We start from the raw sequence: 21,451 nt of genomic DNA, 5'->3' as shown, positions 1-21,451 counted from the left end.
CCGAGTAGCTGGGACTACAGGCGCCCGCCAACACGCCCGGCTAATTTTTTGTATTTTTAATAGAGACGGGGTTTCACCGTGTTAGCCAAGATTGTCTCGATCTCCTGACCTCGTGATCCGCCCGCCTCGGCCTCCCAAAGTGCTGGGATTACAGGCTTGAGACACCACGCCCGGCCAATTGTATGCTTTTAAAATGGCTTGAGGCCAGGCATGGTCGCTCATGCCTGTAATCCCAGCACTTTGGGAGGCGGAGGCAGGCAGATCATCTGAGGTCAGGAGTTCAAGACCAGCTTGGCCAACATGGTGAAACCCCGTCTCCACTAAAAATAAAAAAATTAAAAAATTAGCCGGGCGTGGTGGCACACGCCTGTAATCCCAGCTACTTGGGAGGCTGAGGCAGGAGAATTGTTTGAACCCAGGAGGCAGAAGTTGCAGTGAGCTGAGATCACACCACCGCATTCCGGCCTGGGTGACAGAGCAAGACTCAGTCTCAACAAACAAAACAAAACAAAACAAAACAAAACAACTTACTAGGTATTTGCCATGGGCCCAGCCCTGTGCAGGCATTAGGGACACAGCAGTGGCCAGGGCAGCCCCAGCCCCTGCCCTCACAGCTTCCTGAGTCCTGCCCATTCCATCTCCTAAGCCTCTCTTCAGTCTGCGCTCCCTCCTTTCACTCCCTTCCCATAGCCCCTACCCCAAGCGGAACCCTTGCCCACTTCCCTGCCCTGGCCTCCTCCCTGGTCCCCAGCCTCTAGCCTTGGCACCTCCAGTCCACCTTTGAGGACCTTGAAAAAGCACAAACCAGGCCAGGCACGATGGCTCACGCCTGTAATCCCAGCACTTTGGGAGGCCAAGGCGGGCGGATCACGAGGTCAGGAGATTGAGACCATCCTGGCTAACACGGTGAAACCTCGTCTCTACTAAAAATGCAAAAAATTAGCTGGGCGCAGTGGCGGGTGCCTGTAGTCCCAGCTACTCGGGAGGCTGAGGCAGGAGAATGGCGTGAACCCGGAAATTGCAGTGAGCCGAGATCACGCCACTGCACTCCAGCCTGGGCGACAGAGCGAGACTCCATCTCAAAAAAAAAAAAAAAAAAGAAAGAAAAAGCACAAACCTGCTCTTCTCCATCTCCTAAGCCTTCCATGGCTCCCTAGTGCCTTCAGGACAAAGCTGAGGCCTCTCGCCACAGCCTTCATGCTCTGGCAGCTGCACACCTCACTAGTGCTGTCCTGTAGCCTCCCCCTTACCCCAGGAGTCTCCAGGTTTCAGCATCTGCTGGTGCTTCTACGTAGACGCCTGTTCTCCATGCTCCAGTCAGGACTTCAGGACTCACACTTCAGAACTCAGCCCCATGCCCCCTCCTCCAGGAAGCCCTCCATGACCCTCAGGCTCCCACAGTCCCTGGGTCCCCACACCTCACCTCTGCCTGCTCTGGGTCGTCCCTGTCTGGGGACAGATCTGTGTCCCTTACTGGACTGCAAACCTCAGGAGGACAGGGCTGGGGCTGTCTCAGTCACCACTGTGTCCCCAGCTCCCAGCACAGGGCAGACACTCAGGGAATGGGTGCTAAACAGGAAATGAAGGAAGGAAAGAGGCAAGACAGTTCATTCCTTGTGTGGGGAGGCGGAGGGTGAGTCGAGCTGGAAGAGGTCACTAGGGAGCAGGCCACGCAGGGCTTTAAATTCCTTGATAAGGGACAGGCTTTCTTCCAAGAGCTTTGCAGAGCCACAGATAGGTGCTTTTTAAAACAATGAAATAGTTCAAACATTCGGAAAAGTATAGAAGACAAGGTTAATAAACACTTCGTGCCTACAATCCTAGCCACAGCTCACACAATCATTTGCTCTCTTAGTTCAGGTTTTTGTTGTTGCTTTTGTCTTTAGAGAAAGGGTCTCACTCTGCTGCCCAGGCTGGAGTGCAGGGGCGTGATCATGGCTCGCTGCAGCCTGGAACTCCTGGGCTCAAGCGATCCTCCCACCTCAGCCTCCCAAGCAACGGGGTCATCCTGCTAATTTTATTTTTTATAGATGGGGTCTCGCTATATTGCCCATGCTGGTCTGGAACTCCTGCTCCTGGCCTCAAGCAATCCTCCCTCCTCGGCCTCCCAAAGTGCTGGAATTATAGGCGTGAGCCACCGTCCACTGCCCTGATTTTTGTTTTAAAGAACAAGCCAGGCGCGGTGGCTCACGCCTATAATCCCAGCACTTTGGGAGGCCGAGAAGGGAGGATCACCTGACGTCAGGAGTTCGAGAGAAGCCTGGCAAACATGATGAAACCCTGTCTCTACTAAAAACACAAAAATTAGCTGGGTGTGGTGGCGGGTGCCTGTAGTCCTAGCTACTTGGGAGGCCGAGGCAGGAGAATCGCTTGAACCCAGGAGGCGGATGCTGCAGTGAGCCCAGACTCTGCCACTGCACTCCAGCCTGGGCAACAGAGCGAAACTCCATCTCAAAAAAATAAAAAAAAAATTACAAATGCATGCAGCCTCCTCCTGCCACCTCTCCTGGTCCCACTTGCTCTGGCCTTCTCTTAAGGAATCCAGCATCCAGAATGAATGTGCTGTCTATCCGTCCTAGTAGATTTTTATCCCATGCTCCATAGACCTGTATCCAGAAATAATAGACTGTTTTACATGGTTTCAAACTCTCTATAAATGGTATCACACTATTTGTATCTTGCAATTGCTTTAAAATTTATTTTTTTGCTCACATTATGAACTTGTGAGAATTTATCCATGTCTAGCCATACAGCTCCAGTTCATTTCATTGAAGTGCTATGTAATATTCCACTGTATGAACTGCGTAAAGGGTCAGATGTTCACTCGTTCTCCTATTGCTGGACCTGTAGCTTGCTTGTCACCAGGACGGGGTTCTGAGCAGGTCAGGACAGGGTCAGGATTACGCAGACGTGCGGGGGTGGACAGGAGGCCTGGGAAGAGGGTGGTGTGCAAAAGGCCTGGGTTGCCTAGGCTGTGGGTAAGAGCACCCCTTTCCATGATGGGGAGACCCCTTCTTTCTTCCCCTGTTTCAACCCCTGCGCTGCTGCTTCTCAACCCTCCAGTTCCTAGAAACGCTCTCGGACCTCCTTCCAGCCTCCATGGGCCCCCGCCCCGCCAGGAGGCAGTCACCATGACGACCCCTTGCCTGGAGCCCCCACGGCTGTGTGCAACAGATACTCCCCCATGCACACACATTATTTACACACTCATTTCTCTTTTATTTTATTTTTTTCAGATGAAGTCTTGCTCTGTCACCCAGGCTGGAGTGCAAGGGCGAGATTTCAGCTCACTGCAACCTCCACCTCTAGGGTTCAAGCGATTTCTCCTGCCTCAGCCTCCCAAGTAGCTGGGACTACAGGTGCCCAACACCACGCCTGGCTAATTTTTGTATTTTTAGTAGAGACGGGGTTTCACCATATTGGCCAGGCTGGTCTCGAACTCCTGACCTTGTGATCCGCCTGTTTCAGCCTTCCAAAGTGCTGGGATTACAGGTGTGAGCCACCGCGCTCTGTCCTTCTCTTTTATTTTTTAGACAGTCTCACTCTGTCGCCCAGGTTGGAGTGCAGTGGCGTGGTCTCGGCTCACTACAACCTCTGCTTCCCAGGCTCACGCAATCCTCCCACCTCAACCTCCCGAGTAGCTGGGACTACAAGTGCAAGTCACCACACCTGGCTAATTTTTGTATTTGTAGTAGAGATGAGGTTTTGCCCTGTTGCCTAGGCTGGTCAACCCCGGAGCTCAAGTGATCCACCTGCCCCAGCCTCCCAAAGTGCTGGGATTACAGTCATGAGCCACCACACCCGGCCTTGATTTCTCTTTCATCCTCTGAACTGGCATCCACATGCCTCATCCCAAAATGGCTCCATCATCCCCCCTCCACCCCATAACTGTCTCCATCTTCCTCTCAAAATTTCAGGCTCGAATTTCCCTCCGATTGAAGTCAACCTTGCCCAGACTATACATCTGACTTTCCCCCACCTGGCTTCAATATCGCCTCCAAACTGGATCCAACATCCCCAAACCTGGCTGCAACATTTTCCCAAAACTGTCTCCGACGTCCTTCCCCTTCCTGGCTCCAACACCCGCCTCTGCAAACTGGTGCTGACATCCTGCCCCCTCCAACCCTCCGTCTGCCTCCCAGTGCCCAGCCCCTGACTCACTTCCGAGGCATCTCTCAAGCCCCCAGCCTCTCAGGCCCGCAGGATGTCTTGGCCACCAGAGCTTCCCTCTTTGAGCCCCTCCTCCTCTTCCTCACTGCCAGCCTTTTCCCTGGAGTCCCTAACCTTCTGCAGCGGCCCTGACCTCGGTTTGCAGAATCCATCACCTCCAACGCTCAGTGTCTATATTAGAGAACTGTCTTTCTGTATGGCATGTCCCCAAGCCCAACCCCAACCAGTGCAACCCCAATCCACTCCTTGACCCCAAACACAATCCCGTCATCAGCCCAGCCCATTGCAAGCTCATCCACATCTGCAATCCCAACCTGATCTTGGTCTCTCCTGCTTGATCTCAATCCCCACCTGGTCCCTGTCTCCCATCTCTGAGACCCCATCTCTTGGGATAGAACAAATACTTGATCCTTCCTGGCCTCAGTCTTCCCACTCAGACTCGCAGGACATTCGACCCAATGTCATCTCATCTCTCTTCTCCTTTGGTGGCGCCAAGGTTTCCAATGCTCCCTTGCACCCTTTCTGGACCCCGCGAGTCCTCAGATTCTCCCCTGCACCCTCCTCTCATTCTCATCTCCTTTCTGCCTTCTCACCAGCACCCCCCTGGAGTCAGGCCCCAGATTCTCTCTTTGCCCCCAGCCTCTGCTGGGTTCAAGGCACAGGCTCTCATCAGCTCTGGTCCAGTGCAACTCAGGGCAACTCTTTTTCCAGAAGGGCTCCCAGTGGGAGGTGGGACCCCTTCCCCCTGTCCCCAGCACACTCACCTCTGTCTTCCTGCCCGTCCTTCTGTTCTCGCTGCTGTCCTGTCCCCAGGCTACTTCAGCCAGGACTGCTGAGAGCTTGGATCTGAGTTGGGGGGGTGCTCGGAGGAGGACAATTTCCTGTCAGGAAACCCCTCCCTCTCTGGGGCCAGGGGCGGGAAGGACTCATTATCTGTCTGCCCTTTTAGGCCAGGCTGCGGTTGGGCTGGGAAGGCCGAGGCCCACAGCCGGGCCCCCACCCTCACCCTCGCTCCAGGCCGGAATCCACCCACGCCTGCATGCTCTTCACGCCTCCCAAGGTGACAACACCATCCTGGGCGCCCCAGGGAGACACCCCAAGCTGGACGCCAGCCCAGAGCTGCTCTCCAGCATGGGCAAGCCCCGAGGCCTTAGAATGAGAACTGGGGGGCAGGCATGCATCTCTCTAGAGTTCCCTGCCAGGGGCTGAAGACCAGGAGGGAAGTTTTGCTGGGCCCAAGGGCTGGGGAGGGGCACCTACAGAGGAGGGCACTGGACATGGCTTTGGAATTGTGGTTCTCTTTGTTTAAAAGCCCCTGTACCCAGGTCTCTGCATGAGGCCCTCCTTTTCATCATCCCAGTTCCAGCCCCACGGTCTCTTCCTCTGTTCTCCACTGTCCCATCTCACAGAGGCGTCACTCTGTTTTGTCAATTTATTTTGCTTTTTTTTTTTTCCTGAGACAGAGTCTCGCTCTGTCACCCAGGCTGGAGTGCAGTGGCGTAACAATAGCTTACTGCAGCCTGGATCTCCCAGACTCAAGACATCCTCCCACCTCAGCCTCCTGAGTAGCTGGGACTACAGGCATGTGCCACCATGCCCAGCTAATTTTTGTATTTTTTGTAGAGACACGGGTCTCACTAGGTTCTCCAGGCTGGTCTCAAACTCCTGGCCTCAAGCCATCCTCCTGCCTCGGCTTCCCAAAGTGCTGGGATTACAGGCATGAGCCACCGTGCCCAGTCTGTCAATTTCTTTATTGCACCTTCTACAATCTGAAATTATCGGATGCAACTGGATTCCTTGCAGATAAACTCAGCAAAGCTCACTTTGTTGATCCTGTTCATCTTTATAAGCCTAGCTGTGTGCCTGGCCCTCAGTAGTCAAGATTTAAATGGATTTAAATTAATTTAAATGAAGCTGAGGGTCGGAGGTGGGTTTGGAGATGGACTTCCTGCTAGAGTTGGGATGCCAAGTGAAGTGAGGGCTGGGATTGGAGCTGGTGCTGGGTGGGGTTGGGTATGAGAGTCAGATTTACTTTAAAAGGCTAGGGCCATGTGTGGTGGCTCGTGCCTGTAATCCCAGCACTTTGGGAGCCAAGGCAGGGGGATTGCTTGAGCCCAGGAAATCAAGACCAGCCTGGTAATATAGCAAGACCCCATCTCTACAAAAAAAAATTTTTTTTTTAATTAGCCAAGTGTGGTGGCACACTGTAGTCCTAGCTACTAAGGGAGCTGAAGTGGGAGGATCACTTGATCCTGGGAGGTGGAGGCTGCAGTGAGCCACGATCTCGCCACTGCGCTCCAGCCTGGGTGACAGAGAGAGACCCTGTCTCAAAAATTAAGAAAAAAAAAATTTTTTTTTTAAATAAATAAAACTGGGCTGGCTGTAGTGGCTTATGCCTGTAATCCCAGCACTTTGGGAGGCCAAGGCGGGTGGATCACTTGAGGTCAGAAGTTTGAGACCAGCCTGGCCAACCTGATGAAACCCCGCCTCTACTAAAAACACAAAAATTAGCCAGGTGTGGTGGTGCATACCTGTAATCCCAGCTACTCGGGAGGCTGAGACGGAAGAAATTGATTGAACCCAGGAGGTAGAGGTTGCGGTGAGCCGAGATTGCGCCACTGCACTCCGGCCTGTGTGACAGAGTGAGACTCCATCTCAAATAAACAAACAAATAAATAAATAAATAAGATAAACTGTGTTCAAGTGCTCAGGCACAGCCCGAGGGGGATGTGTGATCACTGGCCTAGGCAAAGTCCAGGCTGGGATCAGGGCTGGGGTCAACATTAGGATCTGGGGCTGGGCTTAGGGATCACAGCTCCCTCCTGGATCCAAGGGTTAAGATTCAAAGGTCTGAATGCCCCAGTTGAAGGAGTGAATTCACTAGACATAGGTTGTGGGGGAAGGGCTAGCTGGATGACCAGGTTGGGAGGCAGAGGAACAGGTCTTGCCTCCCAGCTCGGCCTCTGCACTGCGGACCCATGGTCAGCAGTGGCCCATCATGTGCTGGGATCGTGCAGGATTTCCACCCCGCCTTATTTATTTATTTATTTAGAGACGGAATCTTGCTCTGTCACCAGGCTGGAGTGCAGTGGCACGATCTCTGCTCACTGCAACCTCCACCTCCTGGGTTCAAGCAATTCTTCTGCCTCAGCCTCCCCAGTAGCTGGGTCTACAAGCACGTGCCACCACGCCCAGCTAATTTTTTGTATTTTTTTCAGTAGAGACGGGGTTTCACTGTGTTAGCCAGGATGATCTCCATCTCCTGACCTCGTGATCTGCCCGCCTTGGCCGCCCAAAGGGCTGGGATTACAGGCGTGAGCCACCTTGCCCGTCCCCCGCCTTTTTAAAATTTATTTTTATTATTTTAATTTAGAGACAGGGTCTCACTATGTTGCCCAGGCTGGTCTCGAGCTCCTGGGCTTAAGTGATCCTCCCGTTCTGGCCTCCCAAAGTACTGGGATTACAGGCGTGAGTCACCGCGTCCAGCCCCCTTTTTAAAATGTATTATTATTTTTTATTGAAATACAATTCACATACATAAGATTCACCCTTTTCAAACAGAGTCCGGTAGGTTTTAGTATATTCACAAGTTTGCAGTAAGCGTCACCACTATTTAATTCCAGAACATTCTCATCACCCCAAAAAGAAACCTGGTATCCATTAGCAGTCACTTCTCATTCCCCAGCCTCCAACCCCTGGCAACCATTAATCTACTTTCTGTCTATGGATTTGCCAATTCTGAATATTTCATATGAATGGAAGCATACAATAAGTGGTCTTTTGCGTCTGACTTCTTTCGCTAAACATGCTGTTTTCTTTTCTTTTTTTTTTTTTTTTTAAGACGGAGTCTCGCCGGGCGTGGTGGCTCACGCTTGTAATCCCAGCACTTTGGGAGGCCGAGGCGGGCGGATCACGAGGTCAGGAGATCGAGACCACGGTGAAACCCCGTTTCTACTAAAAATACAAAAAATTAGCCGGGCGTGGTGGCGGGCGCCTGTAGTCCCAGCTACTCGGAGAGGCTGAGGCAGGAGAATGGCGTGAACCTGGGAGGCGGAGCTTGCAGTGAGCCGAGATCGCGCCACTGCACTCCAGCCTGGGTGACAGAGCGAGACTCTGTCTCAAAAAAAAAAAAAAAAGACGGAGTCTCACTCTGTCGCCCAGGCTGGAGTGCAGTGGCGTGATCTTAGCTCACTGCAAGCTCCGCTTCCCGGGTGCACGCCATTCTCCTGCCTCAGCCTCCTGAGCAGCTGGGACTACAGGCGCCCGCCACCACGCCCGGCTAATTTTTTGTATTTTTAGTAGAGATAGTGTTTCACCGTGGTCTCGATCTCCTGATCTCGTGATCCGCCCGCCTCGGCCTCCCAAAGTGCTGGGATTACAGGCGTGAGCCACTGCGCCCGGCCACATGCTGTTTTCAAGGTTTATCCACTTTGCAGCCTCCCTCTCTGTAAGCCTCAGTCCCCCCGCATCTGGGAAATGGGGTGGGGACGCTGTTTGGGAAGCGAGGGCAGGGGTGGACCCTGGAGTGTGTGGGGCGCGTGTAGGGAGGTGATCGGCTGCCCCCGTGTGGTGTATGGTAGAACTGCAGCTCTCAACGCCAATGCAGGGAACGGGCTGGGGGCGCTCACCCCTCTAGCCTACCCCCAAGACCCCCACTTTCACCCTGCAGCGTCCCTGGGATCACAGTAGGTCTAGAACACTACCCCGAACTCCTCCCTCTGTGCCACTGTCCCTGAGGCTCCTCGGGCCATATTTGCCAAATAGTAATAATAATGTCCCCACATATGAATTTTGAATCTGGTCCTCTGTGAAGCACTTTACTCAAAGATTCTCAATGATTTGTTAGCAGTAATAAAATAATAAATAAATATAAACAAATTGACAAAAATAGTAGCAGCCTGAGGTTGCTGCTATTATTATTCAGAGACAGGAAACCACAGCGGTTGAGAGAGGGTCCAAGTTCTGGAACTTGGGAGCACTTGGATTCAAATCGTAGCCCTGCCACTAATTTGCCGTGTGACCTTCAGTGTGTGACGTTTCTCCCTTCCTTGGGCTTCTGTTTCCTCATCTATAGATGGGATTGATAAAGATGCTCCCTACCTCCTGGGGTGGCAGAAAGGAGAAACTGCTCAGAGCCTGGCACAAGGGCAACTGCCACGAGTGTATGTTGCTGATAGTATCAAGCAGTGCTGTGCTGCTGACTTTCACAACCAGCTTTTGGCTGAGTGCAGGGTAGTCCCAGCACTCTGGGAGGCCGAAGTGGGAAGATCGCCTGAGCCTGAGAGTTGGAGATCAGCCTGGGCAATATGGCTACAAAAAATTAGCTGGGCGTGGTGGTGCACACCTGTAGTCCCAGCGACTCGGTGGGGCTGAGCTGGGAGGATTGCTTGAGCCCGGGATGTCCAGGCTGCGGTGAGCCATAATCGTGCCACTGCACTCTAGCCTGGGTGATACAGTGAGACCGTGTCTCAAAAACAAAACAAAGCAAAGCAAAACAAAACACCCCCAGCTCTCTGCATGTGGGGGTGGGGAGCCTTAATTCGTAGCATTTGCCAATTTCCATGGTGTAAATATTCCCACCATGGCTAATTTCAAGCTACCAAGGTGATATCACATGGCATTTTTGCCCTCCATTATATAGTAATTTTACTGTGCAGCTACAATAGACGTAAGTAACCTCAAGATCACAGATAATGGCAAATGTAGTAAGATAATTAGGACGTGATGAGTATGTATTACTTGTACCTTTAATATAATTTAATTGTATGTTTGCATAATTTAATTTTTAATAATGGCTGTGTTTAACAACCAATTCCAAAATTCCTGAGACATAACAATCAGCTCGCTCCAGCCAGATCCAGCACACTGCTGTTTCAGAAGGGGAAACCGAGGCTCAGGAAAATAAGCCTCAGATAGACGAAGGCAGGGCACAGACCCCTTCCCAAAACCATGTGACTCCCAGGCCAAGACCGTGTAATGCCTGTCTTTCTTTCATCCCACCCTGGTCCACAGAGCATGGATGGTCCCCACAGCGCTGTGTGGCCTCCGAGAGGCTCTTGTCCTCTCTGGTCTCAGTCTGCCCGCATGGGGAGTGGCTGTGCCTTGCAGGAGAATACCTGCACAGGGTTCCTTCGCACCTGCCAGTGAGCAACACACGGATTCTTCCTCTCACTTTACAAACTAGGAAAGTGAAGCCCAGAAAGGGCAAGTGCTTGCCCCGGATCATACAGGTGGACAGAGAGGGTCCCCACACCCCAGCTGGGGTGCAAAGGAGAGGATGCTGCAGCCCCAACCTGGGGGTCTGGAGCTATGTGGGTGGGTGGAGGCAGCCTGACTAGGGAGGTCACTGAGCCCTCAGCAGTGGCCAAGCCCTGCACACCATCCCCTTCACCCACCCCACCCTTAGGCCTCCGAGGGGAGAGCTTCCCCCGCCCCCACCCCCCGCCAACTGGGGAGAGAATGGGCCGGGGGGAGGGACAATGTGGGCAGCGCCGCTGGGGGCTTCTCTGGCTCAGTCCCTTTATCTCCATCTCTTCACAGATCTCTGCGTCTCTGTATCTCTTTGTCTCTCCCTGTGTGTGGAGGGGGTCTCTCTCAGTCTTTGCCCCTCTGCGTCTCTGGGTCTCTCTGTCTCTGTCTCCCTGCGTCTCTCCCTCTCTGTCCTCTGGCTCTCCGTTCATCTCCTTGCGCCTCTCTCTCCACCCTTTTGTAACTCGTCTCTCTTTGTGTCTCTCTATCTCTACGTCTCTCGATCTCTCTCTCTGCGTCTCTGGCGGTCTGCCTCGGCCTCTCTCTCCCCTTCTCTCCTCTCCAGTGCGCCTCTCCTCTCGGGCGAGAACACGCTCCCCGCCGGCGCGCCCAGACCCGCCTCCGCCCCCGGAGCCCCCGGCGCCCCAAACCAGCCCGGGCCTGCGCCTTTAAGGGCCGGCGGCGGGGGGCGGGGTCCCGGCGCCCCGCCCTGCCCGCCCCTCCCCCTGACGTCCCTTCCTCCCTCCCCAGCCCCTCCACCGCCTCCCTCCGCCGCCGCCTGGGCCGGCTCCGCGCCCCCTCCGCGGCCCCCGCCCGCCCGCCTGCCCGCCTGCCCGCCGCCCTCATGGCGCCCGGGGTCCCCGCTGCACGGGGCCACTAGGACCCTCGGCGTCCCCTCCCCTCCCCCGCCCTGCCCCCTCTTCCGCGGCGCGGACCCGGGCGTTCTCGGCGCCCAGCTTTTAAGCTCGCGTCCCCAGGCCGGCGGGGGGGGAGGGGAAGAGAGGGGACCCTGGGACCCCCGCCCCCCCCACCCGGCCGCCCCTGTCCCCGGGACCCGGAGAAGATGTCTTCGCGGACGGTGCTGGCCCCGGGCAACGATCGGAACTCGGACACGGTGAGTGGGGCCCGGCCCCTTGGGGAGCCCTGGCTGGGTCCAGCCGCCAAACCCTTCTCCCCGTTGTGCCCCTCGCCCCGCGAGCCCCTACCCTCGTTTCCTGGGCCCGACCCGGCTCGTCACCTCTCGACCCCTCCCGGACTTCCAGGCCTCTCCGCCCTCCCCACCTTTTCCAGCCCAGCCCGACCCCTGGGGGCGCCCCTCTCTCGGGACCCCTCTCTTGTCCCCGTGCAGACCGCTTCCGCTCAGGTCTGTTCCCTCCAGGAAGCCCCCTCCCCTGCTTCCAGGAGCCCCTCCCTTCTCTCGCGTGTGCTAAGCCCTCTCCCCTCCAGGCCGTCCGCGTCCGACACCTCGCCCCCTCCCGGATTTGCAGGGCCCGTGACCCCCCAAGGCCCGGCCCTGGCACTCTCAGCAGGGCCTGGCCCAGTCCTGCCTCTGGCTCCGGCCTTGCCTGCCTGGGGCTGGGTGCCCGCTCCCCAGGAGCCCCCCTCCTCTCATTCCCAGCTCTCTGCCCCTCCAGGACGCACCCGGGGCGCCTGTGGGCAGCCCCTGGCAGGAAGCTGGTTTCCACCTCTCCTGGGCCCCGGCCCTTTTCTGGCTTCTTCAAGGTCTCTCCCGTCCCAGGCCTGGTCCCCATCTTCCAAGCAGCCCTGTCCCTAGATCCCAGCACCCCGGGGCCCCCAGATGCCACCTGGACCCTTTCTGGTTTCTTCCTCTCCCAGGAAACCTTGGCCTCCAACTTCCAGGCCCCCACCTCACCCAGGCTGGTATTTCTAGGCCCTGGACCAGTCTGACTCCAGGCCTCATCCGCCCTCTATCAACTTCTCAGCTTCAGGCAAGCCCCTTCCTCAACCCCCAAACTCTGGACCCCCTGCTAGGCCAAACTCAGGCCCCTTCCCCACAAACAACCGTCCTTTCTCCTGCCCCAGGGCCTCCCCCTTCCTTGCGGGGGGTCTGGCCTTCCAAGGAAGCCCCCTCCTCAGCTTCAGAGGCCTTCCTCAGCTACAGGGCCTGGCCCCAGATCCTTCTTCCAGAAAACTCCTGGACCTGAAGCCTCTCATCTTGCCCTGGCTTCAAGCTCTTTTCCCTTGGGTCAATCTGCTGGAAGCCTTCTCCCCAAATTTCTAGACCCCTTGACCTTCCCCAGGGCCCAGCCTTTATTCATCTGGGCTGCTCCTTGCCCAAGAAGTCCCTACCCCATACTTCCAGGCCCCCCAGACCCTCTAGTTTCAAGGAGTGCTCCTAGAAACCCCCTTCTCTGATTCCTAGGAGCTTCCCCAAGACCCAGGGATTCCTGGCCTCTGACTTCCACTGCCCCCCTGGCTTTGTCACTTTCCACCATTCCTAGGCGCCCCCTGCCCCTACACTGCTTCCCAGAGAATCCCAGAGAGGCCCCTTCCCCATCTCCTGTGTCTGATTACTGATCACTTCCAAAGACCTGCGGACCACCCAATCCTAGACTTCTCCCCAGCTGGGATCTTTGTGCCTTTCTCCAAACCCTTCTGCCAGGTCCCTGTTCCCCTTCCCCCTGTTTCCCTCACCTCCGACAGACCCCCCCCCCCCCACACACACACACTCACCATCAGAGAAATTTCTATCTGTCCCTTCCTCATCTTGCAGATCCCTCCCTCACAGAGACCACCCCACAATACCACTATGGGCCAGAACTCCAATTTGGAGTCTAATGAAATGCCCACCACCTCTGTTCCTTGGTCACTACAATCTACAGTAAGGTGCCAGGGACTCCACAGTCCTGGGTTCCAATGCTGGCATGGCCAGCTGGTTTGCCTTGTGTCCTCAGACAACCAGTTCTCCCTTTCTGAGCCTCAGTTTCCTGCCCTGGAAAATAGGGGTGACTGCTTGAGTGCCTCCAAGGCTTACTCGATTCAGGCGAAGCCTGGCACCTAGGAAGCACTCCACAAATGCCAGCTGCTATTGTGGCTGTGGGTATGAGTCAGACAGCCCGTGGATTCTCAGCTCAGGGCTGTTATTAGTTGTTGAGTGAGCCTGCAGATTCACTCCCAGCTTGCAGCCTCAGTTTCCTTATCTCTAAATCGGATTGATGATGGCCCCCCACTGTTAGGAATGTTTGCAGGAGCCAGTGACGTGATGTGACTAAGGTGCACAGGGCCTGGCATGTGTCGTGGCTGTTGTGGTTATTAGTACTACTTTAATTGTTCAGATAAACTTGGGTTCACATCCTGTTTCTGTCCCTCCCTAGCTGTGTGACCTCGGGCAAGTAACCTCACCTCTCTGAGCCTTGGTTTCCTTGTCTGTTAAGTGGAACGCCTAATGACGACTTGCTGTTCCCTGGGTTGTTAAGATGCGTGCATGGTGCGGATTTGAGGACGGCTAATCCCCTTTTCTCTCCTCCAACTCTTGTCACTAAGACCTGCTTGTCAGTCCTGGTGGGGAGTCACCTGCCTGCCTCTGGAATGGGAGGTTGCAGCCCCCTCTCCTGTTACCTGGTTACCATGGCTATAGCCACATAGGGTCATGCTCCCCCACCCCAAGTTCCAGGGCCCCCCACCAGGGGGCCAGCCTCCCCAGGTTCCCTAGCAACAGGCCCGGGTGTTGGGGCGCCAGCCGGGCGGGAGGGAGCCAGGCCAGCTGGTGGTGCAGGCCAATTTTAGCTCCCACCCCCGGCCCCCAGGGGCTTTGTCACCCACTGCCCCAGCTGCCCCTCGCGGGGGTCCCTCAGCCATGCTGCCTTCAGCGTGGTGCCATCCCACCTCCAGCTGGCTGCCCTGGCGCCACCTGACAGGGGTTCTTCTCCAGGTCCTTATCTCGGTGGGGATCGGAGGCCTTATCTCCAGGATCTCCACCTGCCTCCCTGGTCTCTCCTGGGAAGAAGCCTGGGGCAGTGGGGAAGCCTGGCTCAGCACTCAGGAGGAATCAGCAGGCCGGGATTCGCATCCCAGCACTCTGCTCCATCTGCCCTGTGACCTTGGGGGAGGACTCCCCTTGCCTGAGCCTGGGGGTCCCCGTCTGGAGACTGCAGATCATAATTGGACCCACATTGGAGGCCAGGGTGAGGGCATGGCAGGCAGTGGCGGACGCATGGTCAGAGCCCTGGCCGTGGTGGTTGGAACTGCCCAGCCGTGGGGAGGTTGTCTTTCTGCCCCTGTGAATGGACTGTGTGGCCTTCACATGGCACCTTCCCTCTCCAAGGCTCAGTTTCTCTGCTGGAACATGGAGTCGCTTCCTGGGCTACTGCAGGAATTAAGTGTAGGCGAGTTACCTGTTTACACAAGACTTGGTCCATAGCATGAGCTGCTTTGTAGAAAAGGTTCATGACCCAGCATGGTAGCTCACACCTATAATCCCAGAACTTTGGGAGACCCAGGCAGGAGGATGGCTTGAGCCTGGGAGCTGAAGACTAGCCTGGACAACATAGCAAGACTCCATCTCTACAAAAAAACTTAAAAATTAGCTGTGTGTGGTGGTGCGCTCCTGTGGTCCCAGCTACTCGGGAGCCTGAGGTGGGAGGATTTGCTTGAACCCAGGCAGCTGAGGCTCCAGTGAGCCTTGACTACACCACTGCACTTCAGCCTGGGCAACAGAGCAAGACCCTGTCTCAAAAAAAAACGTTCAGGTGTGAGAGACAGTGTGGTATTGTGACAGACAAGAGCATCAAGACTGGTGGAAACTATCGGGCATGGTGGCTCATGCCTGTAATCCCAGCACTTTGGGAGGCCGAAGTGGGCGGATCAACTGAGGTCAGGAGTTCAAGACCAGCCTGGCCAACATAGTGAAACCCCATCTTTACTAAAAATAAAAAAATTAGCCGGTCATGGTGGTGGGTGTCTGTAGTCCCAGCCACTCAGGAGGCTGAGGCAAGAGAATTGCTTGAACCCGGGAGGTGGAGGTTGCAGTGAGTTGAGATCGTGCCATTGCACTCCAGCCTGGGCAACAAGAGTGAAACTGCCAAAACAAAAAAACAACAAAAAAAATACTGGTGGAAACTGCGTTCAGATCGTGGATCCGGGCCTCAGTTTCCCCACCTGTAAAATGGAGATGATAGTGTGGTAATGGCCTCATATTGCATCAATGACCAGCATTAATTAAATGTTAGTTGTTGCTATCAAGTGGCCTGGCAGTGCCTTTCTCAGAGACTTGGGCCCCCAGCCCATCAGCCTCCTGGCCTTTCTTCCTCCCCTCCCGTTGTCCTCCTGCTTCCCACTCCCAGCCAGAAGGGCACAGGCAGAACTGCCTTGGCCGGGGGGCCTCAGGCACCCTGAGCCCCAGCCCTGAAAGGGAGACAGAGTCCCTGGGGCTTGCAATCAGGCCAGGGCAGCTCGGAGCAGGCAGGTGACCTGCGGGGGAGAGAGGCCAGGGAGGGACAGGACAGTAGGAACAGAACATCAGGAGGAGAGAAGCCATGGTGTGGGAGACAGCAAGTCAGGGCGCTTCTCAAGCCCTGGGTGTTTCAGGGGGTGGCAGAAGCAACAATGTTTCCCATGAAAGGAGGATAACAGAGATTCAACCAGGTCTCAGGGCCAGTGAAAGACTTGGTTGCACCGCAGTGGGTGGTAGCTCAGGCCTGTAATCCCAGCACTTTGGGAGGCCGAGGTTGGTGGATCACCTGAGGTCAGGAGTTCAAGACCAACCTGGCCAACATGATGAAACCTCGTCTCTACTAAAAATACAAAATTAGCCAGGAGTGGTGGCGCATGCCTGTAATCCCAGCTACTCCGGAAGGCTGAGGCAGGAGAATCGCTTGAACCCAGGAGGTAGAGGTTGCAGTGAGTCAGATCGGGCCTCTGCACTCCAGCCTGGGCAACAAGAGTGAAACTCTGTCTCAGAAAGGAAAAAAATAAGACTTGGTTACAATGTTTGGAGTCCAATCTGGGGCAACAGTGATTGGAATCAAATGTTAGGGGCATTCCACTGGGAATCAAATGTTGACATTTGGGTTTGAAGTAGAATTTGGGGGCTGGAGAGGGGACGGTTGATGGGTAAAATAGCATGTCAGGACCAGTGGTGGTGGAGGAGGAGCCTTGAGTCCAGATTGAGGTCAGCGTTGATTGGGGTTGAGGGCAGCCTCATTTAGAGCAAAATATCGTAGAGTTGATCCAGGCTCCAGGACAGGCATATCCTGCTTTTTTGCACTTTGCCTTATTGAACTTCACAGATACTGTGTTTTCTACAAATTGAAGGTTTCTGACGACCCTGTGTTGACCAAGCCTGTAGGCTCCATTTTTCCAACAGCCTGTGCATAATTTGTGTCTCTGTCACATTTCGGTAATTCACACAATATTTCAAACTTTTTCATCATTATTATAATAGCTGTTACGGTGATCTGTGATCACTGATGTTTTTCCTTTTTTTTTTTTAGAGACAGGGTCTTGCTCTGTTGCCCAGGCTGGAGTGCAGTGGCATGATCATAGCTCACTGCAGCCTCAACCTCCTGGGGCCCAAAGGATCTTCCCATCTCAGCCCCCTGAGTAGCTGGGACTATAGGCATGTGCCACCATGCCTAGCTAATTTTTTTTTTTTTTTTTTAAGTTTTTCTAGAGACGGGTGTCTCATTTCATTGCCCAGGCTGGTCTCAAACTCCCTGGCTTCAAGCGATCCTCCCGCCTCGTCAATGATTTTGTTTTATTGTGATTCACTGAAGGTTCAGATGATTGTTAGCATCTTTTAACAAGAAAGTTTTATAAAATTAAAGTATGTATGTTGTTTTCATAGCTGTAATGCTATTATTGCACACTCAGTAGACTGCAGTATGGTGTAAACACAATTTTTCTTTCTCTTTTTTTTTTTTTTTTTTTTTTGAGATGGAGTCCCACTCTGTCACCCAGACTGGAGTGCAGTGGTGCGATCTCAGCTCACTGCAACCTCTGCCTCCTTGGTTCAAGCGATTCTCCTGCCTCAGCCTCCTGAGTAGCTGGGATTACAGGTGTGCGTCACCACGTCTGGCTAATTTTTGTACTTTTAGTAGAGACGGGGTTTCCCCATGTCGGCCAGGCAAGTTTCACACTCCTGACCTCAGGTGATCCACCTGCGTTGGCCTCCCAAAGTGCTGGGATTACAGGCGTGAGCCACCTCGCCTGGCCCATAATATTTTTTTTCTTTTTTTTTTTTGAGATGGAGTCTCGCTCTGTCACCCAGGCTGGAGTGCAGTGGCGCGATCTAGGCTTACTGCAAGCTCCGCCTCCCGGGTTCACGCCATTCTCCTGCCTCAGCCTCCCAAGTAGCTGGGACTACAGGCACATACTGCCATGCCCGGCTAATTTTTTGTGTTTTTAGTAGAGACGGGGTTTTACCGTGTTAGCCAGGATGGTCTCAATCTCCTGACCTCGTGATCTGCCGCCTCAGCCTCCCAAAGTGCTGGAATTACAGGCGCGAGCCACCATGCCCGGCCTTTTTTTTTTTTTTTTTTTTTTTTTAGACCAAGTCTCACTCTGTCATCCAGGCTGGAGTGCAGTAGAGCGATCTTGGTTCACTACAACCTTTGCCTCCCAGGTTCAAGCGATTCTCCTGCCTCAGCCTCCTGAGTAGCTGGGATTACAGGCGTGTGCCAATGCCTGGCTAATTTTTGTATTTTTTTAGTAGAGATGGGGTTTCACCATATTGGCCAGGCTGGTATCGAACTCCTGACCTCGTGATCCACCCATCTCGGCCTCCCAAAGTGCTGGGATTACAGGCCTGAGCCACCGCACCCGGCCACCTGGCCCATAATTTTTATATGCACTGGGAATCCAAAAGATTCATGTGCATTGCTTTTTTGCAGTATTTGCTTTATTATGGTGGTCTGGAACCAAACTTGCGATATCTCTGAGGTATGTGTGTAATTAGAAAAGGAGGTTGGGGCTGGATGTGGTGGCTCACATCTGTAATCCGTATGGCCAAGGCAGGTGGGTCACCTGAGTCAGGAGTTTGAGACCAGCTTAGTCAACATGGTGAAACCCTGTCTCTACTAAAGATACAGAAATTAGCCAGGCATGATGGTGCACGCCTGTAATCCCAGCTACTCGGGAGGCTGAGGCAGGAAAATGGCTTGAACCCGGGAGGCAGAGGTTGCAGTGAGCTGAGATCGTGCCACTGCACTCCAGCCTGGGTGACAGAGCAAGACTCCATCCCAAGGAAAAAAAAAAAGACAAGGAGGTTGGCGGTAGTCAGACTGCAATGAGGGTTGAAGAAGGGGTCTAATGCCTGGGGCCCTGGATGTTGTAGATTTGGGGGACGTGGGGGATTTTGTTCCTGGAGGCATCTTTTTGTAGAGAAAGATGAAGGATGCTTGGCTCTCTGTGGCCTGAGTTTGAAAAGGGCCACAAAGGGGCCGGTAGCCAGGCCTCAAGTTAACTGCACTAGCCCACGGGTGCCGCAGAAGGTGGGATTGGATAGCTCATGCTCCATCTCCCCCGCCCAGCATGGCACCTTGGGCAGTGGCCGCTCCTCGGACAAAGGCCCATCCTGGTCCAGCCGCTCACTGGGTGCCCGTTGCCGGAACTCCATCGCCTCTTGTCCTGAGGAGCAGCCCCACGTGGGCAACTACCGCCTGCTGAGGACCATTGGGAAGGGCAACTTTGCCAAAGTCAAGCTGGCTCGGCACATTCTCACTGGTCGGGAGGTGAGTATGGGCACAGGGTGGGGCTCGGGGCAGGTCCCTGTGGGACCAGGTCTGCAGTGTGTGTCGATAGAGGTTGGGATCAGCCCTGGGCTTGCTTTACGGCCTCAGGTAAGTTCCCGACTCTCTATGGGACAGGTCACAAAATCTCCAGTGATCCCAGAACCACCCCCGTGGGAAAAGAGAACTAATTTCAGGTATCCCTGAAATTGCCGGGAAATCTCAGATCCCAGGCAGTCCAATGTGTGCATTGCTAAGGATGCATGCGGCTTTTGTAGATAAACCTGAGCTGTGGCCGGATGCATTGGCTCACACGTGTAATCCCAGCACTTTGAGAGGCCAAGGTAGGAGGATTGCTTGAGCTCAGGAGTTGGAGACCAGCCTGGACAACATAGCAAGACTTTGTCTCTACTAAAAAATAAATAAAATTTTTAAAAAATTAGCTGGGTGCGGTGGTGTGTGCATGTGGTCCCAGCTACTTGGGAGGCTGAGGCAGGAGAATCACTTGAGCTCAGGAGTTTGAGGCTGCGGTGAGGTGTGACCTCACCACTGCACTCCAGCCTGGGTAACAAGAGTGAGACCCTATCTCAAGAAATAAAAATAAAATAAAAGGGCTGGGCACGGTGGCTCACACCTGTAATCCCAGTACTTTGGAAAGCTGAGGCAGGTGGATTGCTTGAGGTCAGGAGTTCGAGACCAGCCTGACCAACATGATGAAACCCTGTCTCTACTAAAAAAATACAAAAATTAGCTGGGCGTGGTGGCGCATGCCTATAATCCCAGAGGCAGGAGAATCGCCTGAACCCAGGAGGCGGAGGTTTCAGTGAGCCAAGATGATGCCACTGCACTCCTGCCTGGGTGACAGAGCAAGACTCTGTCTCAAAAAAAAAATAAAAAGGCCAGGCATGGTGGCTCACTCCTATAGTCCCAGCAGTTTGGGAGGCCGTGGCAAGTGGATCACCTGAGGTCAGGAGTTCAAGACCAGCCTGGCCAACATGGTAAAACCCCGTCTCTACTAAAAATATAAAGATTAGCTTGGTGTGATAGCAGCACCTGTAATCTCAGCTACTTGAGAGGCTGAGGCAGGAGAATTGCTTGAGCCCAGGAGGCGGAGGTTGCAATGAGCCAAGATCGCGCCACTGTACTCCACCTGGGCAACAAGAGCGAGACTTTGTCTCCAAAAAAAAAAAAAACAAAAAAAAAATTGGCCGGGTGCAGTGGCTCATGCCTACAAACCCAGCACTTTGGGAGGCCGAGGCAGGTGGATCACCTGGGGTGAGGAGTTCGAGACCAACCTGGCCAATATGGCAAAACCCCATCTTTACTAAAAAAAAAAAAAAAAAAATACAAAAATTAGCCAGGCGTGGTGGTGCATGCCTGTAATCCCAGCTACCTGGGAGGCTGAGGCAGGAGAATCACTGGAACCCAGGAGGCAGAGGCTGCAGTGAGCCGAGATTGTGCCACTGCACTCCAGCCTGGGTGACAGGGCAAGACCATCTCAATAAATAAATCAATCAATAAATAAAAAGTAAATAAATTAAAAATAAAAAATAAAGTTAAATAAACCTGAGCTGCCTCTCTGTTTTAAGGGTGAACCAAAGTTCCTTGAAATCTCCCTATGATCTGGAGAACACAGCAGGTTTATTTATGTTGTATTCTCAGTTACACACAGCCTCACTCTCCCCACCTCCTCTTCTAGGGCAGGCATCTATGCTGAGTATGGCGACATTATTGCAAAAAGGGCCCACACAGGCTTTGCAGCCTAGATATGAGGTCTCTAACTCACTTAGAGGAAAAGGAATGGTGGGTGATTTCATGATTTCCCCACCCCTCCTTCAACTTTAGAGAAATGATTGGAATGAATTATCCTGCCTTGGAAGGACTCTCCCCTGCCCTTACACTGTCTATACCATACACACAAAAGACACCAGGCCCCAGTGGTCTTACAGGCAAATTCTACCAGATGTTCACATTTTCTGCCAGTTCTTCCAGAGACTAAAGAAAGAACTGCCACTGCCTGACTGGTTTTTATGTGCTAGTTTGTCCTTAAGAGCAAAACCAGACAAGAAACAAAATTACAGGCCAATCTGGTGAACATAGGTACAAAAATCTTATACAAAATATTAACAAACAGAACCTGGCAAATCAATTAAAGAAAGCTGTGTGATGACGAAACTGGCTTTATCTCAGGAATGCAAAGTTCTTTTCCCTTTGACAATTTATTCATGTACTTCACCACATTCTCAGTTTAAAGAAGAGAAACCATATGATCGTCTCAATACTGGCATAAAAAGTGTTTGATAAAATTTTTAAAAACCCATTCGTGAGAATATGAGGAAAGCTAA

General features: G+C 53.6%; 2 protein-coding genes across 3 annotated transcripts in view; one reads left to right on the top strand and one right to left on the bottom strand.

Moving 5' to 3' along the window:
* The window catches only part of EXOC3L2 (exocyst complex component 3 like 2), a 31,652-nt gene extending 26,651 nt beyond the window's left edge, over nucleotides 1-5,001 (bottom strand). Inside the window, exon 1 of the mRNA XM_055249469.2 lies at nucleotides 4,935-5,001. The gene's annotated coding sequence lies outside the window, so the exon portion shown is untranslated. The remainder of the gene's footprint in view (nucleotides 1-4,934) is intronic.
* Nucleotides 5,002-11,157: 6,156 nt separating this feature from the next.
* MARK4 (microtubule affinity regulating kinase 4) overlaps nucleotides 11,158-21,451 on the top strand; it is a 53,919-nt gene continuing 43,625 nt past the window's right edge. For both annotated transcript variants that reach the window (XM_055251133.2, XM_055251135.2), the window contains exons 1-2: nucleotides 11,158-11,533; nucleotides 18,909-19,109. In XM_055251133.2, coding sequence (XP_055107108.1) covers nucleotides 11,483-11,533; nucleotides 18,909-19,109 — 252 coding nt within the window. In that variant the 5' untranslated portion in view covers nucleotides 11,158-11,482. The remainder of the gene's footprint in view (nucleotides 11,534-18,908; nucleotides 19,110-21,451) is intronic.

The sequence above is a fragment of the Symphalangus syndactylus genome, chromosome 17 (genome assembly GCF_028878055.3).
Source record: "Symphalangus syndactylus isolate Jambi chromosome 17, NHGRI_mSymSyn1-v2.1_pri, whole genome shotgun sequence".
Taxonomy (NCBI): domain Eukaryota; kingdom Metazoa; phylum Chordata; class Mammalia; order Primates; family Hylobatidae; genus Symphalangus; species Symphalangus syndactylus.
Note: the sequence above shows the minus strand (reverse complement) of the source record. Positions and strands in the feature narration are given on the sequence as shown.